At 40.9% G+C, this 23,696-nt stretch overlaps 2 protein-coding genes across 4 annotated transcripts in view; both read right to left on the minus strand.

Moving 5' to 3' along the window:
• msps (msps cytoskeleton-associated protein 5) overlaps positions 1-23,696 on the minus strand; it is a 374,587-nt gene that overhangs the window by 263,806 nt on the left and 87,085 nt on the right. The window lies entirely within an intron of this gene.
• LOC137654519 (hypoxia-inducible factor 1-alpha inhibitor-like) overlaps positions 1-23,696 on the minus strand; it is a 128,688-nt gene that overhangs the window by 25,248 nt on the left and 79,744 nt on the right. The window contains exons 4-5 of the mRNA XM_068388219.1: positions 7,139-7,284; positions 5,449-5,619 (exon numbers count right to left, since the gene is read on the minus strand). Coding sequence (XP_068244320.1) covers positions 5,449-5,619; positions 7,139-7,284 — 317 coding nt within the window. The remainder of the gene's footprint in view (positions 1-5,448; positions 5,620-7,138; positions 7,285-23,696) is intronic.

Below are 23,696 nucleotides of genomic sequence, written 5' to 3' on the forward strand. Positions count from 1 at the left end.
AGTGAAACACGAAACCAGGAAGCTGATATCTTCCAACATCTGGGGTAGAGACCTTTTTCCAAATAAGGTAGTTAGAAAGGTGATTAAGAAGGACACCACGGAGAACATAGGACTTCTCCAAAAGTGGGGCATCCCTTCAAAGAGAAAGTCTTCCACGGTTGTGGGTCCCCAACCTAAAATGAAGACGGAAAAGTCTAGAAATGTTCCTCGGGCTGTTCAACAACATCCCACGGTTGCAATGACCGCGGTGCCACAGGCAAGCGGTCGAATATGTAAACCTTCTGATCAAGCGAAGCAAAGAGACGCTTCTGGTAGGAGGGAGGTTCCTTCAGGATCGCTGGACCTTCGATCCTTGGGTCCAAGGCCTAATCAAGATGGGATTAGGATGGGAAGTAGACATGCCTCCACCATTATTTCCTCAACTCTTCCTACACTCCAAAACCCTCCTGGAAGAGTATACCTTAGAGCTCTAGAGCATACAGGCGGTGTTTACGAGAAGGACTCAAGAAAACTCAGAGTCACTCTGGACTTGTCGCCACTCAACAAGTTCAAATAAAACAGCAAGTTCAGAATGTTAATCCTTCTGAACATAAGGACCTTATTTCAAAAAGGGGTGTTCGCAGTCTTGTCAGACCTGAAAGATGTCTATTGGCAGCTTCCAGTCAGTCACCCCATCCCCTCCTACCTAGGATTCAAGTTACAGAGGATAACGTATGTCCTAGGAAAGATACTTGTCGGACTAAACACAATCTTAAGCATCTTCACGGGATTGGCGGACACAGTCACCCAAACACCAAGCCTAGAAACGGTTCAGGCAACAATGTACCTGGACAAAAGGTTGGGGTGGGCAGCACCCGAAGTGGCTGGTCTATGAGCATCCAAGGAAGTGATCCGGTTCCTGTTACATCGGGGATGCAAGATAAGCTTCAAGAAGTCTCAATTCTCTCCAGCTCAAAGGCTTCAATGGTTAAAAAACCATTGAAACCTGCAGTCACACCAACTCTCCTTTCCCTTGGGAATGTAAAAGGAGATCACAGAGTCGGTCAAGAGACTATGGTAATCAGTCAGGATTCCAAGATGCTAACAGGGAGGAGTTCAGAACTCTCTCCAGTTCGCAATAGTGACAGACCCAGAACTACCGCTAGAGAGAGGGGGTCCTTTGACTGGCCAGACAGTACCATATTGGATCCTTCTCTCTGGTTACGGTTCTTTCCCTTTGCCTACACAGACACCGAATAGTCTGGCCTATTCCTTACAGATTCTCCTCTGTCCTCATACACCTGACAACACTGAGATTACTAAACAATTCTTCTTCACCCTAGGGGTTAACTACGGCAATGTAATTGTTCAGTGGCTACTTTCCTCTTGGTAAGGGTAGAAGAGACTCTTTAGCTATGGTAAGCAGCTCTTCTAGGAGAAGGACACTCCAAAATCAAACCATTGTTCTCTAGTCTTGGGTAGTGCTATAGCCTCTGTACCATGGCCTTCCACTGTCTTGGGTTAGAGTTCTCTTGCTTGAGGGTACACTCAGGCACACTGTTGTATCTAGTTTCTCTTTCTCTTGTTTTGTTGAAGTTTTTATTGTTTATATAGGAAATATTTATTTAAATGTTGGTACTATTCTTAAAATATTTTATTTTTCCTTGTTTCCTTTCCTCACTGAGCTATTTTCCCTGTTGGGGCCCCTGGGCTTATAGCATCCTGCTTTTCCAACTAGGGTTGTAGCTTAGCATTTAATAATAATAATAATAATAATAATAAGAGCACAGATGAAAGATGCATTAAGAGTCTGGAGAAGATACGCATCAAACGCTCGAAGAGATCTAAAAGGACCGATATCGGTCTTTCCTTAATTGCTTCCCCAACAATGGTCAAAGGCCAAAAGCCTATTGAAGACCGTGCCCTTGCAACTATCCCGACTATTGAAGATAATCCGCATGGATGCCTAGTCGGAAGACTGGGGTATACACTCTCATCAGAGGAAAGTCCAAGGAATTCGGTCATTTCTATCCAAGGCCATGTTGGTCCTGTCATGGGTGGAGAAACTCTCTCCACGCAGATCAGGCCTCCTCAGGCTGATCTGGGGCATCGAAGCAATAATGAGACATCAGAACCGACAAGGCTAGAGAACGTCTCATACAGTCTAGGTAACGTTAATCATCCCTTACCTAAAGGGATGGCACCTATCAGCAGTTCATGTACAATCGATCCGCAATGTGACATAGGATGTTCTACTCAGGCTCAAGCCGATAGAGTTAGAATGGTCCACAAATCCAGACCTATTCTCTCCCAGTTGGGAACAAGTCCCCCGAGCTGCAGATCGACCTCTTCGTCATGAGCGTCATCAAAAAACTACCTCGATATGTAGCCCCATACGAGGATCCTCTAGTGGAGATAACAGACATCATGTCTCTAGTATAGAATAGATGCTAAGGAATTCCTGTTCATCCCATCCAATCTCTCAACAAGCTGAGATCCTTCCAGGGAGGAGTGGCTCTGTGGGCTCCCAAGTAGCCCAAGAGCAATCTGTTCCCTTTAGTGAAGGAACTGAAGCTGAGGCTGGCCCTAGTTCTGAACCCACGACTATCTCAGAAGGTTCAGAAGTTAATTGCCTTTGATTTATCACAGAAAGCCCAAACCCTTCATTTCATGATTTTCTTGCCCTAGCGGTTAGGAAAAGATTTGGGATCTCAGAAGGCAATATAGAATTCTTAGAAGAATACAAGTCTAAGTCAATTAGAAGACAATAGGAGTCATCTTGGAAATAGTGGGTTGCTTTTGTAAAAGCAAAAGGACCGAAAGAAATTTCAATGAACTTCTGTCTGTCCTTCTTTATCTACCTTCATAATCAAGGTCTGGCAGCTAACACGATAACTATGTGTAAGTCAGCCTTGACTAAACCTCTTCTATATGCCTTTCAAGTGGATCTGGCGAATGAAATCTTTAATAAGATTCCGAAGGCATGTGCAAGGCTTAGGCCTACAGCACCGCTAAAGCCCATCTCATGGTCTTTGGACAAGGTCCTACATTATGCCTCATCTGTGAACAATAAAGATTGTTCCCTCAAGGATCTAACCCAAAAGGTTATTTTTCTGTTCGCTATAGCCTCGGGGGCTAGAGTTAGTGAAATAGTGGCCCTATCTAGAGATGAGGGCCACATTCAGTTCACAGAAGCGGGAGAACTGAATCTCTTTCCTGATCCAACCTTTCTCGCTAAGAACGAGCTACCCACTAAGAGGTGGGGTCCCTGGAGAATCTGCCCACTGAAGGAAGATGTCTCTCTATGTCCTGTAGAGTGTCTAAAGGTCTATCTTCGTAGAACTTCAGACTTCAGGGGAGGACAGCTCTTTAAAGAAGAAACCTCTGGATCAAACTTATCCCTAAAACAACTGAGGGCGAAGCTCACCTACTTTATTCGCAGAGCAGATCTTGACAGTACTCCCGCAGATCATGATCCAAGAAATATTGCTTCATCACTGAACTTTTTTCAGTATATGGACTTTGAGCGTCTTCGCTCATATACTGGATGGAAATCATTCAGGGTGTTCTACAAACACTATGCTAAGCAGGTCCATGAACTGAAGCATTATGTGGTGGCGGCAGGTAGTGTATTAAAACCTGTTGTCTAATTCTGCGATGAACAGTTAATTGATTGGGACTGTCAATTAAAGGGAGAAGGTGTCAGCACTTTTAGTGTGATCCCCTTTTAAATGAGTGTTACCATGGTGACACTAACATTGTTCAAAATCTCAGGTGTGGAATTATACAGATAGCACTAGTGCCGTGTGTACGTAGTACACAGTGTTGATAGAATATAACAGGTACAGAAATCATGAGGAGAAATTTTATTAAAAACTTTTCTTCAGTCTGAGAGTGGCACTCATCATTTCTTCCCTTTCAAAAGGGAAAAATAATTTCTTTATATGTCGCAGGTATAATTCCTTTATCATGCTACATGTGTTTTACTTGTTAATTCATTTAGTAATTTATTAGAAATAACTATTAGAATGTAATTGCGTCCTAATTCGCCCGACAATTGCATGTTTAAGATGCCAGAGTTCTTTGACTTACTGATGTAAATATACTTCATATCATTGTATGCTTGCAAACAATGGATATAATGGACACTGATATTGGTTCGGTAATATATACAAACCATGAGACTTTGTATACTCAGTGTATACTTATGTTTGTTCATACAATATATGCTAACCTTGAGGCCCCTTTTCTACCATCTAAAATGACTCTTCCCTGTAGGGGGCAGGAAGCACTAACATCGTTTATGATTAGTGATGATGACAGATAACGGTAACGTCATTTGTCTCAAATGGTCCAAATGACCATAGAAATATTGTCCCAAGGTTAAGGCACTGATGGAAATCCACAAATACATTAATACTCTAGTATGCTTCCATCAAGACGACATGGCTTGAGCCCAAAAAACGGATTTTGAGCGAAGCTTCCCTTCTAATTCTGCCACTTTCCCCCTCGAAGCGTAAACACTATTCGGGGTGCAGATTGTTATGTGGCGTGTCAAAAATACGTCCCCTGATATTATGCGATATCCTTGAGAGAAATTTAAGGATATTCGCGCCAGGAGTTAAAATTCTGGAGACCTAAAGGTAAATTCTCTGGGAATATCACTGTAATCAAATATCCCTAGGAAGCTACTCTTAGGAACCTTCCATCAGGATGACATGGCTATCTCACCCAAAAATAGATTTTTCGCTTCGCTCAAAATCCGTTTATTGTCAGTAGTAACACAATAAACATGCAAATACTGTATGCAAAATAAACATGAAAATACAGGTTATAGTAAAATATATGCGAGTAAAAAATATTGTATACAGCTACTGAGCGAGAACCGTTGCCTAGTACCGAAGGGGTTAAACTCAGGGTTATTAAATATAATAATGCATAGTTAATACAGTTATCTATTTCAGGTAAAATACAGTTCATTTAGTTGAAATATGAAAAAGAGTTGGGGATTTGAGGTTTCCATTAAATGGACTTACCATATATTCTGTAGGAAATATTAGTTTTATATCACCAATTTTGACATCTGCGACAGCTTTCTTAAACTAAGTAATCATGGACAACAAGAGTTGAGTACGCATATATTCCACTATGCATAAGTATAAGCAACATAAAAATTTATGCTAAGAGAATTTTCTGTTATAATAGAAAAAAAAAAATTGGATACCAAATAATTAATGACACAATTACATGGTGAAATTTAGTTATACACCTTTCCTGTAGTGAAAAACCTCACTAATGTAAGAAAATCTTGTCAACTTTATATTTTATGCATCAAACACTTTGAAATGAATATCTCTCAGATCTTAAATCCACTCATTATTATCTCTAAGATGTACCATAATGTAAGCAAACTATACCATAATATATATACATGCTACATAAATTAAGATCTACAAACAAATGACTTACCTTGTACCAAAAATTGACAGAAACAGTGTGGCCAAGATTTGGCAAACTTTCTATATGATGCCACCAATACATAGGTATGTACAACACTTCCCCAGGTCCTATGACAGTCTCCCAACCTTGCAGCTGATCAAGCCCAGGGAATTTTTCCAAATCTGGCATGTCAAAGTCAACCTGTTTGGAAGTAATTTAAAGTTAGTTCTAAAATTATTTTCTATTAGTGACAACTAGAGACTTGTTGACAAATAAGTCATTAAGTAACATACCATACAAGCTCAATACGCTAAGTGATGATAGCTGGTAAGATAATTCAACACAACCACTGTATTTACCAGTGCCTCTTTCCAGTTGGATCAGGTTTTACTTACAGCATGACCAAAAAAATATTTTTCTTTATTAAAGAATCTACAGCACATGAATTCTATGAAGTTTCTTCAAAATAATCAAATTTAAATAAACAACTACTCATGAAATAATTTTTACTCAACCCACAAAATAATTAGTGCAGTTGGCATATGAGAAACCTTAACTACCAAGAAGTTAGCAAAAAAAAAAAAAAAAAGGAATTTAATTTTCAAAGGAAAAACAAAAAAATAGATAGGTAATAAAGGTATTAAAAACTATATACAATACAGTACTGTATTCTTAAATTCTCCCAGCCTTTTAAACAATGAAGACACAAATAAATAATACATTTTCATTCCATAGTCTACTTTTGATTTATTCAAAAATTATCAATCTTAATTTGTATAATTTTTTCTAGATTTCTCCTTTGCAGTTCATCATTTACTTCTCAATTTCTTTTACTAACTATGATACTTTCTTTATTGGGGTCTTGGGGTTGTAGCATTCTGTTTTTCAAACTAAGCTTGCAAGATGGCTTATAAAAGTGATAAAAATATCCTGATTTTGGTTATGTTGAATGGGAGGAAGGTCTGGTGCTATATACTGTACTACCTTCATTCATATAACCGAGTCATATCCATAGCATTTTATTTTCAACCTATGGGTTATACAGTGTTAAACCCAAGAGGTTCAGGGTCTTGTACAGTATAGTGAAGTGAGGTCTTTTCCTGGTTGTAAATGTAAAGGGGGTTAATACTTTATCTTCAATCTCACTCTACCACAGGTATACACACCTGACCCCTTCAGGATGGAGACATTACAGTCATTGTGGTAGTCCATAAGGAAACAAAACTTCCTGGTATCCTTAGACTACCAAGAGGCATCCCTTTTCTTCTCAAATAGTCTGACATCAAGACTATATCTTTACTTTGTCTGGACAAGTAAAGTATTTCAGTATCAAGCACTGCTTCGGCCAGGCTGAATCTCTGCAAATCTCTGGAATACTTTCACTTGCTGCAAGCCGGTAAGCTATTTAATTTCCAAGCACTATGCTTTAGCTTAACTGCATCCCTTAGGAATGTCTACATAGTCTGTGTCTAGTGTGGTAACCTGGCAGTTTCAGTTCTTTCTCCTTTTTGCTCCATCTGAGTCTTCAATTGTGATTCAGTGATCCCATTAAACTACTTTAAAATTACGGTAAAGTATTAAAAAAATACATGATAAGCATGAGTGGAATTAGTGGTCTATGCAATATATGAATACAAATCATTCAAAAAATTGTTACAGTGATGTTATCACCAAGTATAATACACATTCTATCATTTGCAAAACTCACCAAGCTTCATACCTGTGACTGCCTATCATGTGGATGATATACTGGATGAGGATACAGGCGCTCATAGTGTTCAGGGGCAAATAATATGCACCTCTTACTCCCAATTAGCTGACAGAAAAAATTTTGTTGTTCGTCATAATGTACTGGTGTAATATTACCTGAAAAAAGAAAAGATTTTTTGTTTGATATCAAATTTAAAGAATAAATATTCTAACAAATCCAATGGCGTAATCAATATACACAAGGAAATACTCTCCAAAGACAACAGCATGCTTCCCTGAAAATTACAATTTTTGCTGTAATTTCTAAGGCATATCCTTGTTTCTCCTAAATATAGTATAATAATTTCACTTCATCATTAATCTTTCATACAAATCCTGAACAATATACTATACTTATTCAAATGCATGAGCACTCTATCAACAAAATCATGGACAATCATGATATTTACTTCTTAGTATGACTCAGCGAAGTAAACTACTGAATTTTCTTTTATATTACATATATATATATATATATATATATATATATATATATATATATATATATATATATATATATATACATATATATATATATATATATATATATATATATATATATATATATATATATATATACATATATATATATATATATATATATATATATATATATATATATATATATATATATATATATATATATATATATATATACATACATATATATATATATATATATAAAACTAGAAAAACTGTAATATCAGGAAGAGCTGTCACCTGAATACTGAGATCTTTGTTTCCTGTAGATATTTAATGATATTTACTGGGGGTATCCACACCTACATGTCTGATGTGGTGCCATTGGCTTGGGTTAACAACATTGTCAGATCAAAAAAGGGCATAGTGGAGTTAATGATCCCGACAGGAAATCCTCACTTGATAGGGGTAGAAAATAGCCCAATAGTAGGGTAATATCCTTTCTGATTGAAAGTGTTTACCTGCTGGCTGTACTCTTGTAACGATTCAAGCTGCCCTTTATAAAACACAAGTAACCACAAACAAGAGAGACATACTTTGCATACAGGAGTGTAGTTTATAAATGTGCAAAACTTAGAGAGTTAGCTTCTGTGGAATGAATGTCTGTGTTTTTCAGTATACAAAGCAAATAAAATAAAAATACAATTGTTTTTGAGAGAAACGTGAAGCATTATGCAGGCATTTGAATTTTCATATTGACAGAAATTGACAAGATAACAGTAGTGTGAATTAGCCTGGCCGTGATGAAATTCTATGCTTGTGAAGAATCTGTTTATTCTTCCAGTAAGTAAGTGTCAGCATGTGAAAATGAAATGGTTTCTCATTCACCGGAAGGCACATCATTGTACTGTCCATATTAAGAATTCCAGTCTTGTAACATTATTGCATTCATCATTTGACTTTGACTTTGACTTCTGCACATCTATTCCAAGACACCAAGATGTCACCAATTTCATCCCCACTGGGTAACCTATTGCAGAATAGTATTGAAATTTTTTTAATTGCAGAATAACAAGTTCAGGATAAAGAAGACTACAGAGAAGATGTAAATAATTCCTTGGTTGAGTTTTGGAAAAGAAATTGAGCATTAACAGTTTTCAAGTCAACAAATGCTCATTGTTCTTTAACCCACAGCCCTGTTAAAAGCTGTATACAGATCCATCCACATTGTATAATCTATTACATGTTTTTGTATATGGAACCCATATGAGTGTCCAGCATGTGAATGTTTTTTTTTTTTTTCAAAGAAACTTTCAGTCTAGTTATTGTAGAACTGAAATGAAGAGAAATACTATTTTATTTTACAATGGAAATTTCCTTATTGAAGTATGTGTCAACCTTTTTTTCATATTTGTAATAAACTTTTTTTTTTGTCTAATCGTGGCCAAGAGAACATCTCAACTATTGGCACCTGTTTTCACCAGTTCTTTTGACAGTGGATTAGCGCTTTATAATTATTTTGTACATTATTAATGCTAGGGTGCAGTGACGGTGCCCTACATCAGCAGGGATCATAGGTTAAAATTTCTAACAAGATTAAGTGAAGCTAGTTCAGAACAAAACACTGTGTAGAGATTTAGTCAAGTAGAGGCAAAATAAGATAATACTGTGGCTTGTTATGCTTGGAAATTGGGACACTAGCCAGGTTTTTTGGTGTTGGCCATAAAGTGTCATTTTTCTTGCCTGAGGTCCCCAAAGACAGAAGGGTTTGTTGACCCAGGACACTGCAAAGACAGTAAATGGACCTTTCAGTGAAAAGTAGAGTAGAGGCGTGTTGCAGATGACATTGTTACATATCTTTTATTGGAGAAGATTATAGTACTGTAAATGTCTTCCTCAAGGAAATTTTTTGTCAGTGGCAGTTGGAAGATGAATGGGAACAAAGCCTCTAGCGATGGAATCATTGATTTCTTTTTTTAAGAAAGGATTTTTGAACCCAAACACTGAGATATAGTCTTTGATCACAACAATGTCAACATATGGAGGAGTAAAGGACAGAATCTCTCACATTGCTGTTTATGCCCACGTAGACGGTGGATATCTAATGTAGTGGTGGTGTTGCTTGTTGAGATCTTTGGACCACACAGGCAACAACAATGTACACACTGTTGCTTTCATCAAGGTACTATATGTAGATTTCTGTAGCATGGCTTTTAGGAAGTTACTATACTGTATATGATATTTAGCCATCCCTTTTGAGTGTAGCACTGAGGATAATAAGCATTTAGTTCATATATTACATAATTTTTTTTTTTCTGATGTAAAGGTGAGCATGTAGAGACAGGTCAGATGTGTAACATTGTTTTACAGCCCCTTTGATCATTACTGAAGCAACCTGTCAAATTACATTTGAATTCATCCCAAATATTTACGCTTAAGTTGGTCTTTATTTATATTTATATATATGTTGATTGACTATTTAGAGGAAGGATTCCTCAAGAGTCTATGCATGTCTAACCAGGATATTTATTTTTTTTTCTCTCAATTGTTCAAAATAAAAATGTCTTTCATTCTTTTAAACAGTAAGCGTTTCTTTCCCCTACATAATCGGTCCCCTTCTCAGCCACCAATTTAGAATTTTCTTTGTAAGGTTATTTTTTTCCTCTCCTAATGTTCAATTACCTTTAAATAACAAAAATATCTTACCTAGAAAATATACTGCTCCTCTTATTTCGGACTCCGTGCATAGCACTGCGGAGAGAGGCTGGGAACCCAAGATGATAATGGGGAAATTTGAGGTTCTAGCTAGGTCCCTTTGCCCACTATAAAAATCACGGGGTGGTGCCCAGTTCCCAGTTCTCTTGACTTGACTGTTTACCTTTTGCCCAGGTTTCTGGATATTCCACCAATTTATCTTTTTGTGTAGAGAATGTTGGAGTGTGGTTGGCACTTGGACATTAGGCAGTCTGCGTGCTACATCTCGCCACAGTCTGCAAACCACTATAACGCTATTTACAGGGATGACTTACCTCTTTAGAGAGGGGAAGTCGGTTCTCTCTCCTTAGGTATGAGACCGAAGGTAGTAGGAACCCTGCCCTCGCAAAAAATAGTTGTGTTATACACAATTAGCGGCCCGCAGAAGCTGTGTGTTTGTGAAACTAGCAATGTGGCTGGTCTTGGTAAATAGGATCTTGAGTCATAGGAATCTGAGAGTACTGAGACTTTGCCCAATAGCCTCCCTCACAGGGGTATTGAGGGTACAACAAGCATTATTTCTATACTTAAGATACATAAGGGAAGGGGATCTTACCTGCAGAGAGGTGAGGTCAGCTGTGCTGAATACCGCGAATCTGGTTCCCCAGAAGAAAAGAAAGAAGCCAGTCATTCTATTCCTTCACCCCAAGACTAACCAGGATAACCCTCTGCCACTTGTCCATCAAGGAGCTTGATGTGTTTAGACCACTTGTTGTGCAGCCACCACAGGACCAATGGAACACGTATCCATGTTCCTGTGGGTTATGTCTTGCAGGCAGTGGGTGGTGAAGGTCGCCTGACTTTTCCACACACCCACTTGCAGTACATGCGCCACAGAGTAGTTCGTTTTGAACACCAAGGACGTTGCCATGCCCCTGCCGTCATGGGCTCTGGGTCGTCGTTGTGGAGGATGGTCAGGATTAAGTGCAATGTCGATGACTTTGCGAATCCATGAGATTGTGCTCTTCATGACCCTCCTCTTGACATTCCCCGTGCTGACAAACGTTGCCGACACACAGGGGCGAGCTGCTGCTGTTCTTCAAAATAATCCCTCAGACTCCTCACTGGGCAAAGTACCAGTTGGTCTGGGTTTTTGGTTACAGAACCAAGATTCGATCCTGAAGGGCCCGAATAGGATCCCCTAACAAGGATTTTTGAGTCTTGGCAATAAACTCATGGATAAAGTTGAGAACTGCCTCTCCCAATCCCCTTAAATGGGAGATGTCGTCTGATAGACCACGCAGTTCACCGACTCTTTGGTTAAGGCCAAAGCAAGCAGGAACACAGTCTCCAGAATAAGGTGGTGATCTGTTGCCTGGTGTAATGATTCATAGGGAGTTACCTTCAGGATCTGAAGGACTCGAACCATGATCTAAGCAGGAGGTCTAACCTCAGACTGGGACAAGCCATCTGATAACTTTGTATGAGTAAAGAAAGTTCCAATGAGGAGGAGATATCTATTCCTTTCAGTTTAAAGGTGAGACCTAAGGCTAAGTGGTACCGCCTTTGACTGCCAAAACCAAGAGAAGCATTTCTTCCCAAAGGCGTTCCAGGAACTCCACAATTATTGAAATAGTGGCATCAAGAGAGGGAGAGGAGGTACTGTATAGTTTCCATGTGTAAAGTCGAGGCAAAGCTACGGCTTTGTGGAAGATGTTGCCATGTGGCTGTTTGAGTAGATTATGTCATGGAGGAAGTTCCCTCGGAAGCTGCAGGAGGTCTGGGAACCCTTCTGCGTGATGCCATAGCGGAGCTATTAGAGTCATTGATAAGATTCTTGCCTATCCTGACTTGGTTGAGGACTTTCTCATCAGACAGAAGGGAAATGTGTACACATCTAAGTCATACCACTGTTGTTGGAATGCATCTTGCCAGAGAGCCTGGGGGTCTGGGACTGGGGAACAGTAGAATGGGAGCCTGAAATTCAGAGCCACTGTGAACAGGTCCACAGTCTGGGACTTTGCTGGCTACTAGATGATTCAAAGACTACTCAGAGCCCACTATCTGCGTTGCTCTGCTCAGATTGCCTGCAAGCACATTCCTGTTGCCCGGAATGAAGAGACCGTATAGGGACACCAAGCTGTCTTCTGTACATCTGAGTATTTCTACTGCTAGATGGTTCTCTAAGAGATTCATATGCTGGTACATTTCTCATTCGGACCAAAGGATGGAGATGGTTTAGTGCGGCATATGACCCCTCCACCTTCTTTTGATGCATCCAAAAAGGGCATCAGTTCCAAAAGGGGAGGGGGACAAGAAGATTAACCTCTTTGCAGAGGTTTTCGTCAGTCATCCACCATCTGAAATCCATCAGTTCTTCTGACCTTAGTTGAACCAGGGTGTCTGGGGAATCGCTTGCTTGCTTCCACTTGGGCTTGAGGTGCCAGTAGACCGATGAGAAAAGATTTTCCCCCTCCTATTATTGGAAAATGGGTAGACCACTGGGCTATCTGGTCTACCAATTATCCTGTAAAGTGGTCAACAATACCCAAGGATTGTGACTATTGTTCCCCTCCCCTAAGAGTTAGCAAGTTCCCTTGAGTGGAACAAAGCAACCTTGACTCTCAAGTGAATGTCAATGCTCCTCGGTTCATTCTGAGGGCTAGAGAGATTGCATAACAAGAAAGCATCTCAAGTTGATGTCAAGACGTGCAACTGATTGCACACTTCTGTTATGAAAGGGGGGTAGGATCCTGTCCTCCCTCCAAATGCCACCAATCTAGTGGGGGTTGGCCCAGTGTGATATATATCAGTAAACCAGGTAGCCGGTACCACTTATAACAGCGAATCTCCACAGAGATCACTTTCGGACAAGAGACCAGTCGGTAACTACCGAATACACCCAACTACCTCCAAAGGGGAAGATTGAGATGTACTGTATCTTCAATCTATTGTTGGATGGGTAATATGTGCTTAAGTTCATCTACTGAACAGTAAAACAGACCGGGGTGCTGGATGAACATACAGGCATAGCCCGAATTATAGTCGTGTCCGGAACTCGGTTGGAGAACATTGAAAACGATCGTAACCGAAATCTTCTCCTTCCATGAAAGACAAAAAATTTTGTATTTCTTTGTCTATCATCAGTAAAACTGGTAAAGTATTGAATGTTCCCTTCTAGGAAACGGATTCACTTATAAGAAGTTTTCGGTCAAAATATTTTCAAAAACTAAGAAAGGAAGGAATGGTCTATGAAGGAAAATCGCATATATACAGTATGTCTCGTTACGGGAAGGTAAAAGAGTAATGTATAACCTGGTTTCCTTAAGGGATATGGCCAGCAACACTTACAACTTATTAGAATGGAGTTCTAATTGTAAAATGGTCTATAGTCCTTGTCGGCAGAAAGATCGCTTGCACGAATATGTACATGCCCATCTGCAGTAGCGCATGCGTATTCTTTACCTTCAGGTAAACATTTGAAAACGCATTTGAGCCCACTTGAAGGAATAATGTATGTGCGTACGAATCAAAACATTATTGCCCAAGGAATTTTTGATCATCAACAAGCTATAGTATTTTTTAAGATATGAGCACATACGCCCACAAAACAAAATATACAGTTAGTGTAGCTATCTTTCCTCCGTTGGCTTGCCTAACGTTCGTAAACATAACAACGTTTGTTGCTATCCTTCATAAACGTAAGCCAACACTGTTCCCTTGGGACTAAAGGCTTGAAACAATAACCCTGTAAGGGTAAAAAAATAAAATGTTTCACAAGCCTATCGTCTTAAACGAGAATTCGTTGTGCCAAGGGGAACAATGATGGCATGCTGCTGAATCAAGCAATTGGTAGAAACTGTGTTTGTAGCAATAACCTTAAGGTTTGTCTTGGAGAGAGCGCATGGGCCTGCAGAAGGAGTTTTTACGGCCTTTATGGAGTTTTAACAAATGCCTGTAGGACATATGTAAAACTTCTCAGGGATGAGAGTCTAACATAAAGGGTGTAGTCTAATATGTAAGGGTTTGTTAGCCCAGGATTCCACAAACACATACAATAGGCAGTTTCGTATGGGGTTACCATCGAACGCTTTCTCATATGGGGTTATCAGCTAACGCTTTCTCGTATGGGGTTGCCAGCAAACGCTTTCTCGCTAGCAAGAAATACCACCAGCTAATGCAAGCAAAGATCTGCCAGAAGGATAGAACTAGAGAATGTAATAATTCTTTCGGCTCTGCTTCCGTCTCAGCGGTAGTGAGACTGACGCTGATTTCGCAGAGGGTGAGGGTTCCTCGGTGACGAAACGATCAAGAGCCGCTTGCTAGCCCAACCACTAGTTAGTGGGAAGGGTGGGTGAGGGTGACGGTGGTTCATTCGAAGACGAAAGGCACGGAGCTGGCGAGAACAGCCTAGCTGAAGCATAGCAACCAGCTGGGAGTGTAGAGTGACGTTACCAGTCTCGTGAAAACTGATAAACCATACAGCGCTGGTATTTCGCGTGACATTGCCGCTGTTAGCTGATGCATGGCAACAACCTGCTACGGCTGTAGAGTGGCGTGACTCACGTGATGCTGCTCCATCAGGTGAAGCTGCTCCGTCACGCGAAGCTGCTCCGTCATGCGAAGCTGCTCCGTCACACGATGCTGCTGTCATGCGATGCCGCTCCATCGTGCGACACTGCAGCATAGAGAGCAGTTGTCCAGCTAAGAGACCCTGGGGGGATCAACGAAGCAAGAGTCCGAAGGCTCGGTGAGACGAGAGTCTGAGCGCTCAATGTCACGAGAATAAAAAAATTCAACATGACGAAGGCCCAAAGGCCTTAAGTCCCGAGCGCTCAAAGGCTCTATGCGACAAGAGCCCGAAGGCTTAGGGTCACGAGAACCTCAGAGTTCAGAATGACGAGGGCCCAAAGACCCGAGCTCACAAGAGCCCGAAGGCTCAAATGTGATGAGAGCCCAAAGGCTCAGCCACGAGAGCCCACAAGCTCAGTGTAATGAGAGCCTGAAGGCTCTCGATTGTGAGAACCAAGAAGTTCGGCGCAACGAGAATCCAGAAGTTCTGGATTACGAAAACCTGGAGGCAAAGCATATCGTGAGCCGAGCCGCTCAGAGTGACACAAGGTCTCTGCGTAACGTGGACCTTGATGCCCAAGGTTACAAGACCCCCTGGACTCAGCACGACAAGTGCCCCAAGAACCCGAAGGTTCAGCGAGAAGAGAGCCCAAAAGTTCAGCATAACAGGAGGCACGAGAGTCTGAAGGTTCAACGAAACACTAGTCACGAGAACCCAAAGATTCACCTCGGTGAGGGTCATGAGAGCTCAGAGGCTCTAAGCAACGAAAGTCCGGAAACTCTGGATTACTAGAGTTCAAAGGCTAAATGTAACGAGGGTTACGAGAGCCCGAAGGCTCAGCGTAACGAGGGACACGAGAGCTTGAAGTCTCAGCATAACGAGAGTTACGAGAGACCGAAGGCTCACCGTAATGAGGGTCACGAGAGCCCAAAGGCTCAATGCAATGAGGGTCACGAAAGCCTGAAGGCTTATCCTAATGGGGGTTACGAGATCCTGAGGGCTCAGGGCAAATCGGGTAACAAGAGTCCGAAGGCTCAACGTGACGAGGGTCACAAGAGCCCAGAGGCTCACGCAACGAGAGTCCAGGGACTCTGGGTTACGAGAGCCGGAGGGCTAAACGTAACAAGGGTTACGAGAGCCCGAAGGCTCAACAAAACACAAGTCAAGAGAGCCCCGCGGATCTAAGCAATGGGAACCCAAGGGCTTCAGGTCACAAGAGCCTGAAGGCTCAACGTGACGAGGACCCAGAGGTCCCAGATTACAAGAGCCCGAAGGCTCAGTGTAACCGTCACGAAAGCCCGAAGGCTCATCATGACGAGAACCCAAAGATTCCAGGTTATGAAAGCCCAAAGGCTCAATGTAACGGGAGCCCGGAGCCTTGAGGTCATGATAGCCCAAAGGCTCAATGTACCGGGAGCCCGGAGGCTCGGGGTCACGATAGCCCAAATGCTTAGCATGAGGACTCGAAGGTCCCAGGATACGAGAGCCCGAAGACTCAACGTAACGCGGGCCGGAGGCTCGGGATTACGCAAGCCTGATGCGAGACCATCACGAGAACCCGAAGGAATATAGCGACTTGAACCGGAAGATAAAAAAGACGTCTCCTTACCACTAGGGGAGGATCACGCCCCTAGTGAAGAGGGGTTAGAAACTCCTCTACCCAACGGACCCCTGAAGGGAACTAGCAGGATCCTCCAGAGAAGGAGACTGCTCTTTCACAAAAAGCTGATCACAAGCTTTTTCTCAGGAACGAGAGGAATGTTCTCCCGGGGAGGACATCACCTTGGACTATGCTTTCCCCTAACCCTAGGGGAAGAAGTAGAGGCGTACGTCACATGCTGGTCACGGATCAATCTCTCTCGCGGATGAGAGATGTCACCCAAAGGTAGACAATGCCTCAGACTATGATTTCCCCCTAGAGGGAGAAGTGTCGTCCTTGACCAAGGCACAAGCTGGTCACGAAAAAATCTCTAGCGAATGAGAGAGAAGTCCTCCCGAAAGAGGACCTTGCCTTCAACTTTGCGTTCCCTCAGCCCAAACGGCAGAAGTACAGTCTTCGGCAACGAGATAGCAGCTGCTAATCTTTGTTGAGCTGTCAGTAATTCTCCCCACAAGTGGGAAAGTTGCCAAACACCTGATGAAGGGAAGCTCTCCCTTGGAGGGGAGAGCAGCCCAACACCAGGGGAGGTTAACTCTCCCTCGGATGGTAAAGTTCTCCAACCCTTGGAGGCGGATATCCTGGCAGCGCCCTCTGCTTCCCGTCAACAAGCCTTGTTCAAGCTGAAAGTCAGCATCGAGCGTTACCTGAGAAACGTAGCCGAGGCTAGTTTCTGGGTTCACCCCTTAGAGATCCCCCAACTGGAACATCCGAAAGAACCCAGTATACCACTAACTTTGTTCCCACACTTGAGCATGAAGAACGAAAAGCCGAAGAGTGAAACAGAGACTGTACCAATATCTGCAGGGACCTCATCCCGTAATGAAAAGGTTGTAACCAGCGAGCTGATCAGGAGCTGTCACAGGTAAGGAGCTCCACTCAGTGCAGGACTGAGACGAGGCAAGAGTGGCCAATCCCATAGGAACGAAAGTATCTACTCTTACTACGTCAGCAGATTAAGGCGCACGAAGAAGAACGGCATCGCTCCCTGAGGAAAAATAAAAGTTATGACAAAAACTCCCTCGGGAGGATCACCTAACCCGCTGACGGGAAGGGTGTCCCCCGAGAGAATAGAAACATAATAAAGACTGCGCACTTCCTTCACTGGCCATCATAGACGTGAGAAGGAGAGCGGTGGCGTGAAACTATATTAAAAAAAGAACAAAAATTACAAATCATTTTCTGCTACAACAGTTATCATTTCAACCTAATGACTGAGGAAACCATTCGGGAGCACCACCTAACCCATGAATGGAAAAGGTGCTCCCCTGCAGGGGATCTGCCTACCATCCACAGGCATAGTAAGGGAGGAGGAGTATCAACACAATAACGATTTCCTTCTGGCGGAGACTGAGTCCATACTACGCTGTCACACAAACAGTAACTGTAATAAAAGGCTAAATATATATAAAAACATACGAGTTTGTCTTCATAAATATAAAATGAAAACAAGTTTAAGGATAAAAAAACAGAATTAACTGATAAACAATCATGTGGCAAGTCTTTGCGGGAGAGAGTGGCAGTATGAACGTTCTTTACCAAGCCAAAAAGAAAAGTGGGTGCACACCCCAGGTGTGATTGAGCGGGGTAATGGTTGGGTTGGTTATCCCACACTAAAATTATATTTATACCCCTTTAAATAGCATAGGGTTTGTAGTTGTGTTGGAACAACATTACTGTACATTCATACAAACAGAATTTTAATACTAAAATTGGTTATTTCTATAATCACCTCATATTCATATTGCTTCTTCTCTAAAACCTTGGTTTATTGACGTTAACCCTTGAAATCTGTTTCCCTTTTTCTTTCCTTTCAAAAGATGCATGTCCCTATTCAAGTAATGAAAATCTATGGGCTAATGGTAAGGAGCACCATTGGTTTCATATTATTCAGTGTTGAAGCCAAAAGTTCTCCATATTCCTTGACATCACAAGTCAGCGGGGAGGAGAGTGGGCATGTATATGAACATCAGGTGAATATAGAAATACCAAATGTCATTATTAAAATTCTGTTTATTTCTATGAAGCTCCCCTGATGCTTACATTGCAGACTCTCACCATAGTGCCAGTAGCCTCTATATGACCTAGAGCTCAATATTCTCTATAAGAAGGCCAGGATTCAGCAAGAAAATGTCCAAAAAACTGGTACGTTATTAAACTGCCATTAAAATTCTTTCAAAATAAACATTTCTACAAAAATTAAGAAATATATGTATACTCTTAACCCTTTTACCCCCAACGCTATTTGGAACTTTTCAACCCTTAACCTCCAGGCGTTTTCTTTTTCCGGCACGTTTTGCAATATATTTTTTTTTAAATTGCGCTAACAGCCTTAATTTTCGTCATAGAGTTGGTCTCATTATTTTGGAAAATGCCTAAAGTTTCTTATAAAGTTATAAAAAATATGCAAAAAAATTTAATTAGCAGGTTTTTGCAAGGACGTACCGATACATCCATGGGGGTAGAGATATGAGTATTGTGAAATGTACCAGTACGTCAATTGGGGGTAAAAGAGGTTAATATCAATAAGCTTAATCTTCAAGGTTTACATAAGGTTTAGATCTATTTAATGGTGAGTTTCTGTGAGCAAACCTTTAACTAGAAATGATATTGTCTTTTTGGAGAGAAGACGAATTGGAATTCTGATCCCACATACCAAATTAGGGGCACTACTATACCTGTAATATCTGTAATTTGTTCAAAATATAGTCTCTTACTGGTCAAAGACATCTATTTTCAGATAAAGTACTAGCAAACATTTCTATTGATAAGTAAAAAAATCAGCAACCAACTCTGTCTTAAAATAATTTAGCTCTGATTGAGGGCAATACAATCATTTTATGCTCCCACAGCCCACCTTAAAAGATACAGCTTGCAGTTTATTATGCATTTAGCTGTTAAATCTGTAAGAAAAAAGTTTAAAATTGAACCAAGTCCTAATTCTGAAAAACAGACCTTTTAAATGGAGGTCTTTCAATACTGTACTAACGGGCTCAAAACTATCCATTATAATTCCTGAAAAGGACAGGTATAACCCAGATGTTTACATACCAAATTTAGCATTAATTTATACCCTATAAAGGCTGAGATTGGAAATTATTTTCCCAAAAGAACACCTTAAAAAGTTTTAACAATAAAATCTGAGTTATTGATACATCCTTAGACTGACTCCAATAAAAACATACACCCCAGTATCTTTGATACAAAATAATGGTGGAATATCTTTTAGACCTATAAAGAACAACCTAAAAGGTTGTGAAACCCTAGGTTCGAGAATGTGATCGAAAGTCCCAAGGTGATTTGCTGTAAAACGGATGTTTGGATGAACCATCTTTGAAATGGGTGGCCTGAGCAAATTGGTTGGTGCAACAACCTCGGAAACACTAACCTCTGATGACCAGATACACGAATCACTTCCCCTTTGCCCTGAATAGGGTTATTAAAACCATTGTGGTTCACAGAGAGCCTGAACTTTTTACAAACCTGATAGATTATAGTAAATTTAAGGAATGTGTAAAGATCTAGATGTTTCCTGTACCTAACAGGATATTTACCTTCTATATTAAGGGATCCAGAACAAGATAAAAAAAGGCCCTTTACATTTGTTTTGTCAAGATCATCTAGTGTTACTAGGCGGTCATCCACCCGAATAGTGATCAGACCCAACACTGTTTAATTTCGCTGATGGGACAAAAAAACAGTATTTTCAATGTGGTGGAGTTGTTGCTCAGTGAAATTGCAAATATAAATATGTATGTGCTATCCTAACATCTTCAAATTTCTAGATAAACTGACTAATGTAGCAACCATCTGTTTGGAAGCATTAGACTCTTTTTGCATAGCTGAACTTCTTGTTTATGCCAAGAATTTTAATTTGGTCTTGCACTCTACACAAGATTTAATAAGAAAATTTGTACCCAACATGAGACTAAGCGAGGATGCGGAACAAGATCACCCAAAAGACATTCCCATATACCACTATCAAATCTGGAGCAACAAACTGGTTGAGTTCCAGTAACCCACTGAGCCACTTAGGTACTTTATCAATGAGACTACCTATTAATCTACATGACCAAAATAGAGGAATAATTGCACCTTAGAGATTGTTCCACTATCGAGTCAAATACCTGTTCTCTACCTTTATCACAACACCCACATAGGCTGCTATATCCTGCCCAAATTAACAGCAAACCCTCTATTAGGAACATGGAAGATGATCTTGTACAGTAGCCCTTTGGTTTTGGATGTGGGCTAGTTATGATGCACATTTGAAGACAACTTTAGTCTGCCATACCACCACTGATTCATGGTCTTACTCTCTAATATCATAGGATACAAAATATCTAAAACTAATTATCTGAACTTATCATCCTTTAGGTAAATGGCAATTTAAAGTAACTGGTAAATAGATTAACTATTATTTGAAGTAAAACTTTCAGGAATATCAGAAAGATCTTTGTTATAATAATCTCTAATTCCTTGCTGACAGGTAACAAGGTACAAAATAGATTATAATCCAAAACTATGATCTGTTTACTGCGGAAGAAGGCTTTTGCACTAAACGGAAATTTTATTTACCATCCTTACCCCGCATCCAGGATAATCTATATAATCGTAGCTTCAAAGAATTGTGTACCCTTAGTAGTTTACAGTATATGTCTCTATTAAAAAGTTCATCTTATAGACTAATTCAAAATTATCTTGTCAATGATCTATTTTAAGAGTTTCACTAAAGAGGTTTCCGACTGACTGTCTACGATGTGCGGAAACTGATGTGTATGAGATAAAGAGGCTCGTTCACTTAAGTGAAGTACAAAACCCTATACTTACCCTATAAAAGAAAAGTATGAAACGCGCTATTGGCCAAACTCACAAGAGAACGGTGCCCACAGCCAATTATACAAGATATAATATTAAAGATTTTATGAATCTTTATACAAAAAGAAAATAATTGGTCTCAGGGAATTGTAGGATTGATTAAGTTAACTACAAAATAATTAGAGGAGAAAAAATGGAGGTGAGATAGCCATGTCGTCCTGATGGAAGGTTCCTGTAAGTAGCTTCCAAGGGATATTTGAACTACAGTGATATTCCCAGAGAATTTACCTTTAGGTCTCCAGAATTCTAACTCCTGGCACAAATATCCTTAAAATTTCTCTTAAGGATATCGCATTAATCAGGGGACGTATATCTTGATACGACACATAGCAATCTTCACCGCGAATAACGTTTTCGCCTTGAGGGGGAAGAGTGGCAAATTAGAAGGGGAGCCGTTATCAAGGTTACCCTTCCTCCCATACTACTATTGAGTATCTAGATGGCGCCATATCCAAGATGGCGGTTATTCCTAGTAGCATTGAGCATGGTGCTACAGATATAGTAGTTTCGGGAAGGATCCTGCCAAGGCCTTTTCTATAGAAAAGGAGGGTGGGTCCATCAGGACGACATGGCTATCTCACCCAAAAATAGATTTTTCGCTTCGCTCAAAATCTGTTTTTTTGTGCTCAAGCCATGTTGTCCTAATGGAAGTTTACCAGAAAATTACTAGAGAGTACTGTATCTGTGGATTTTCACAGGTGCCTTAACCTTGGGACAATTTTTCTATGGTCATCTGGACCACTGAGACAAATAACGTTACCGTTATCCGTCATTACCACTAATCATAAACAATGTTAGTGCTTCATGCCCCCTGCAGGGAAGAGTCATACTAGACAGTAGAAAAGGGGCCTCAAGGTTAGCATATATTGTATGAACAAACATAAGTATCCACCAGATATACAAACAGTCTCACGGTTTGTATACAGTATATTGTCGGAACAATATAAGTGTCAACTATATCCGCTGTTTGTAAGCATACAATGATATGAGGTTTACTTCAACTAAATAAGTAAGAGCACTCTGGCATATTTAATGTGCAAATTGCCGGACGAAATAGGATGCAATTACATTCTAATAGACACTTATTTCAAATAAATGACTAAATGGAAAACGAGTGTAACGAATGTAACGTGTTAAAAGAATTATATGTGCAACGTATGCAGAAAATATTTTTCCATATGCATTTTGACCAGGACCATGAGCATATCTGGGGTACTTCGTTGGGCCTGTACACATCTCCATGCAGTTTTGTAGGGATAAAGAGGCCGCAAGTCTCTCCTTCGTCTCTTGTTCCTTGCACAAGAAAAACTCAGAAAGTTTAGGGAGATTCTCGCTAAACTGTCGTCCAGCGATGTCCAGTTTCCCTACTGAGAAGGTTAGGTGGACTTCCTTTCATTCCTTCTCCTACATGGGCATGGCTAGTGACAGAGGGCTGCACTCCTCAAGTGCAGGGAATGGTTTGCCTGCCTCCACTGCCTTGGCAATAGATTTAAATGCCTTCCACGTAAAGGGGAATGCTATTTAAGCAGGAGCAAGAAAGGTAGGGTGTTTCTTGCTAAAGGCGGACACTTTCGACACCGAATAACCCGCCTTTCTCAGGCTACTTGACAAGAGAACCTGTGCCTTATCGTGGTTGAGAACCATAACTTCCTTCGGTTCTGTCTCCTCTTTTGACATTGATTCATGCTTCAGTCGAATGAAGCAATCAGGGAAAGCGTTAAAGCTTGGCCAAAACTGGATGTCGTCTAAGGGAACAGCTCCCATCTTCTCTGAGATGTAGAGTTTGCCGTTCAAAATCGGCATAAGCTCCGCATACCTCCAGGGATTGGTTTTAGAGCAGGTCGGAAGGTCTTGGTCTCTGGGTCGCTTGAATGACCCTTGGGAGGCGATAAATGGAGCTTCACTGAGCTCTCTCTTGAATTTCGCTTTCCTTATTTCGCCTCGTTTGCAAATGTTCTCCATTAAATCCGTAAGATGGGCCAGCGCCTGGCTAGTATTGTCCAATGGAGGGATAGGTCATGACGTCGAGGGTAACGGCTCCAGGGCCGGCACAGATTCCTTCTGGTAAGGAAGGAATAGTGAAAGCCTCGAACCTGGGATTGTGGATCGCTGGGTTCTGAGTCTTGGCCACAAAGTCTGGCACAAAACTCAAGGAGATCTCCTTCCAACCCTCTGCGTGAGTGACATTACAAGAGAGGCCATTTAACTCCCCAACTCTCTTCGCCAATGCTAAGGCTAGCAGAAAAAACAGTCTTAAAGGTCAAGTGCCTGTCTGAGGCACGGCTCAAGGGTTCATGCGGAGCACAA

The sequence above is a fragment of the Palaemon carinicauda genome, chromosome 15, assembly GCF_036898095.1.
Source record: "Palaemon carinicauda isolate YSFRI2023 chromosome 15, ASM3689809v2, whole genome shotgun sequence".
Lineage (NCBI taxonomy): Eukaryota > Metazoa > Arthropoda > Malacostraca > Decapoda > Palaemonidae > Palaemon > Palaemon carinicauda.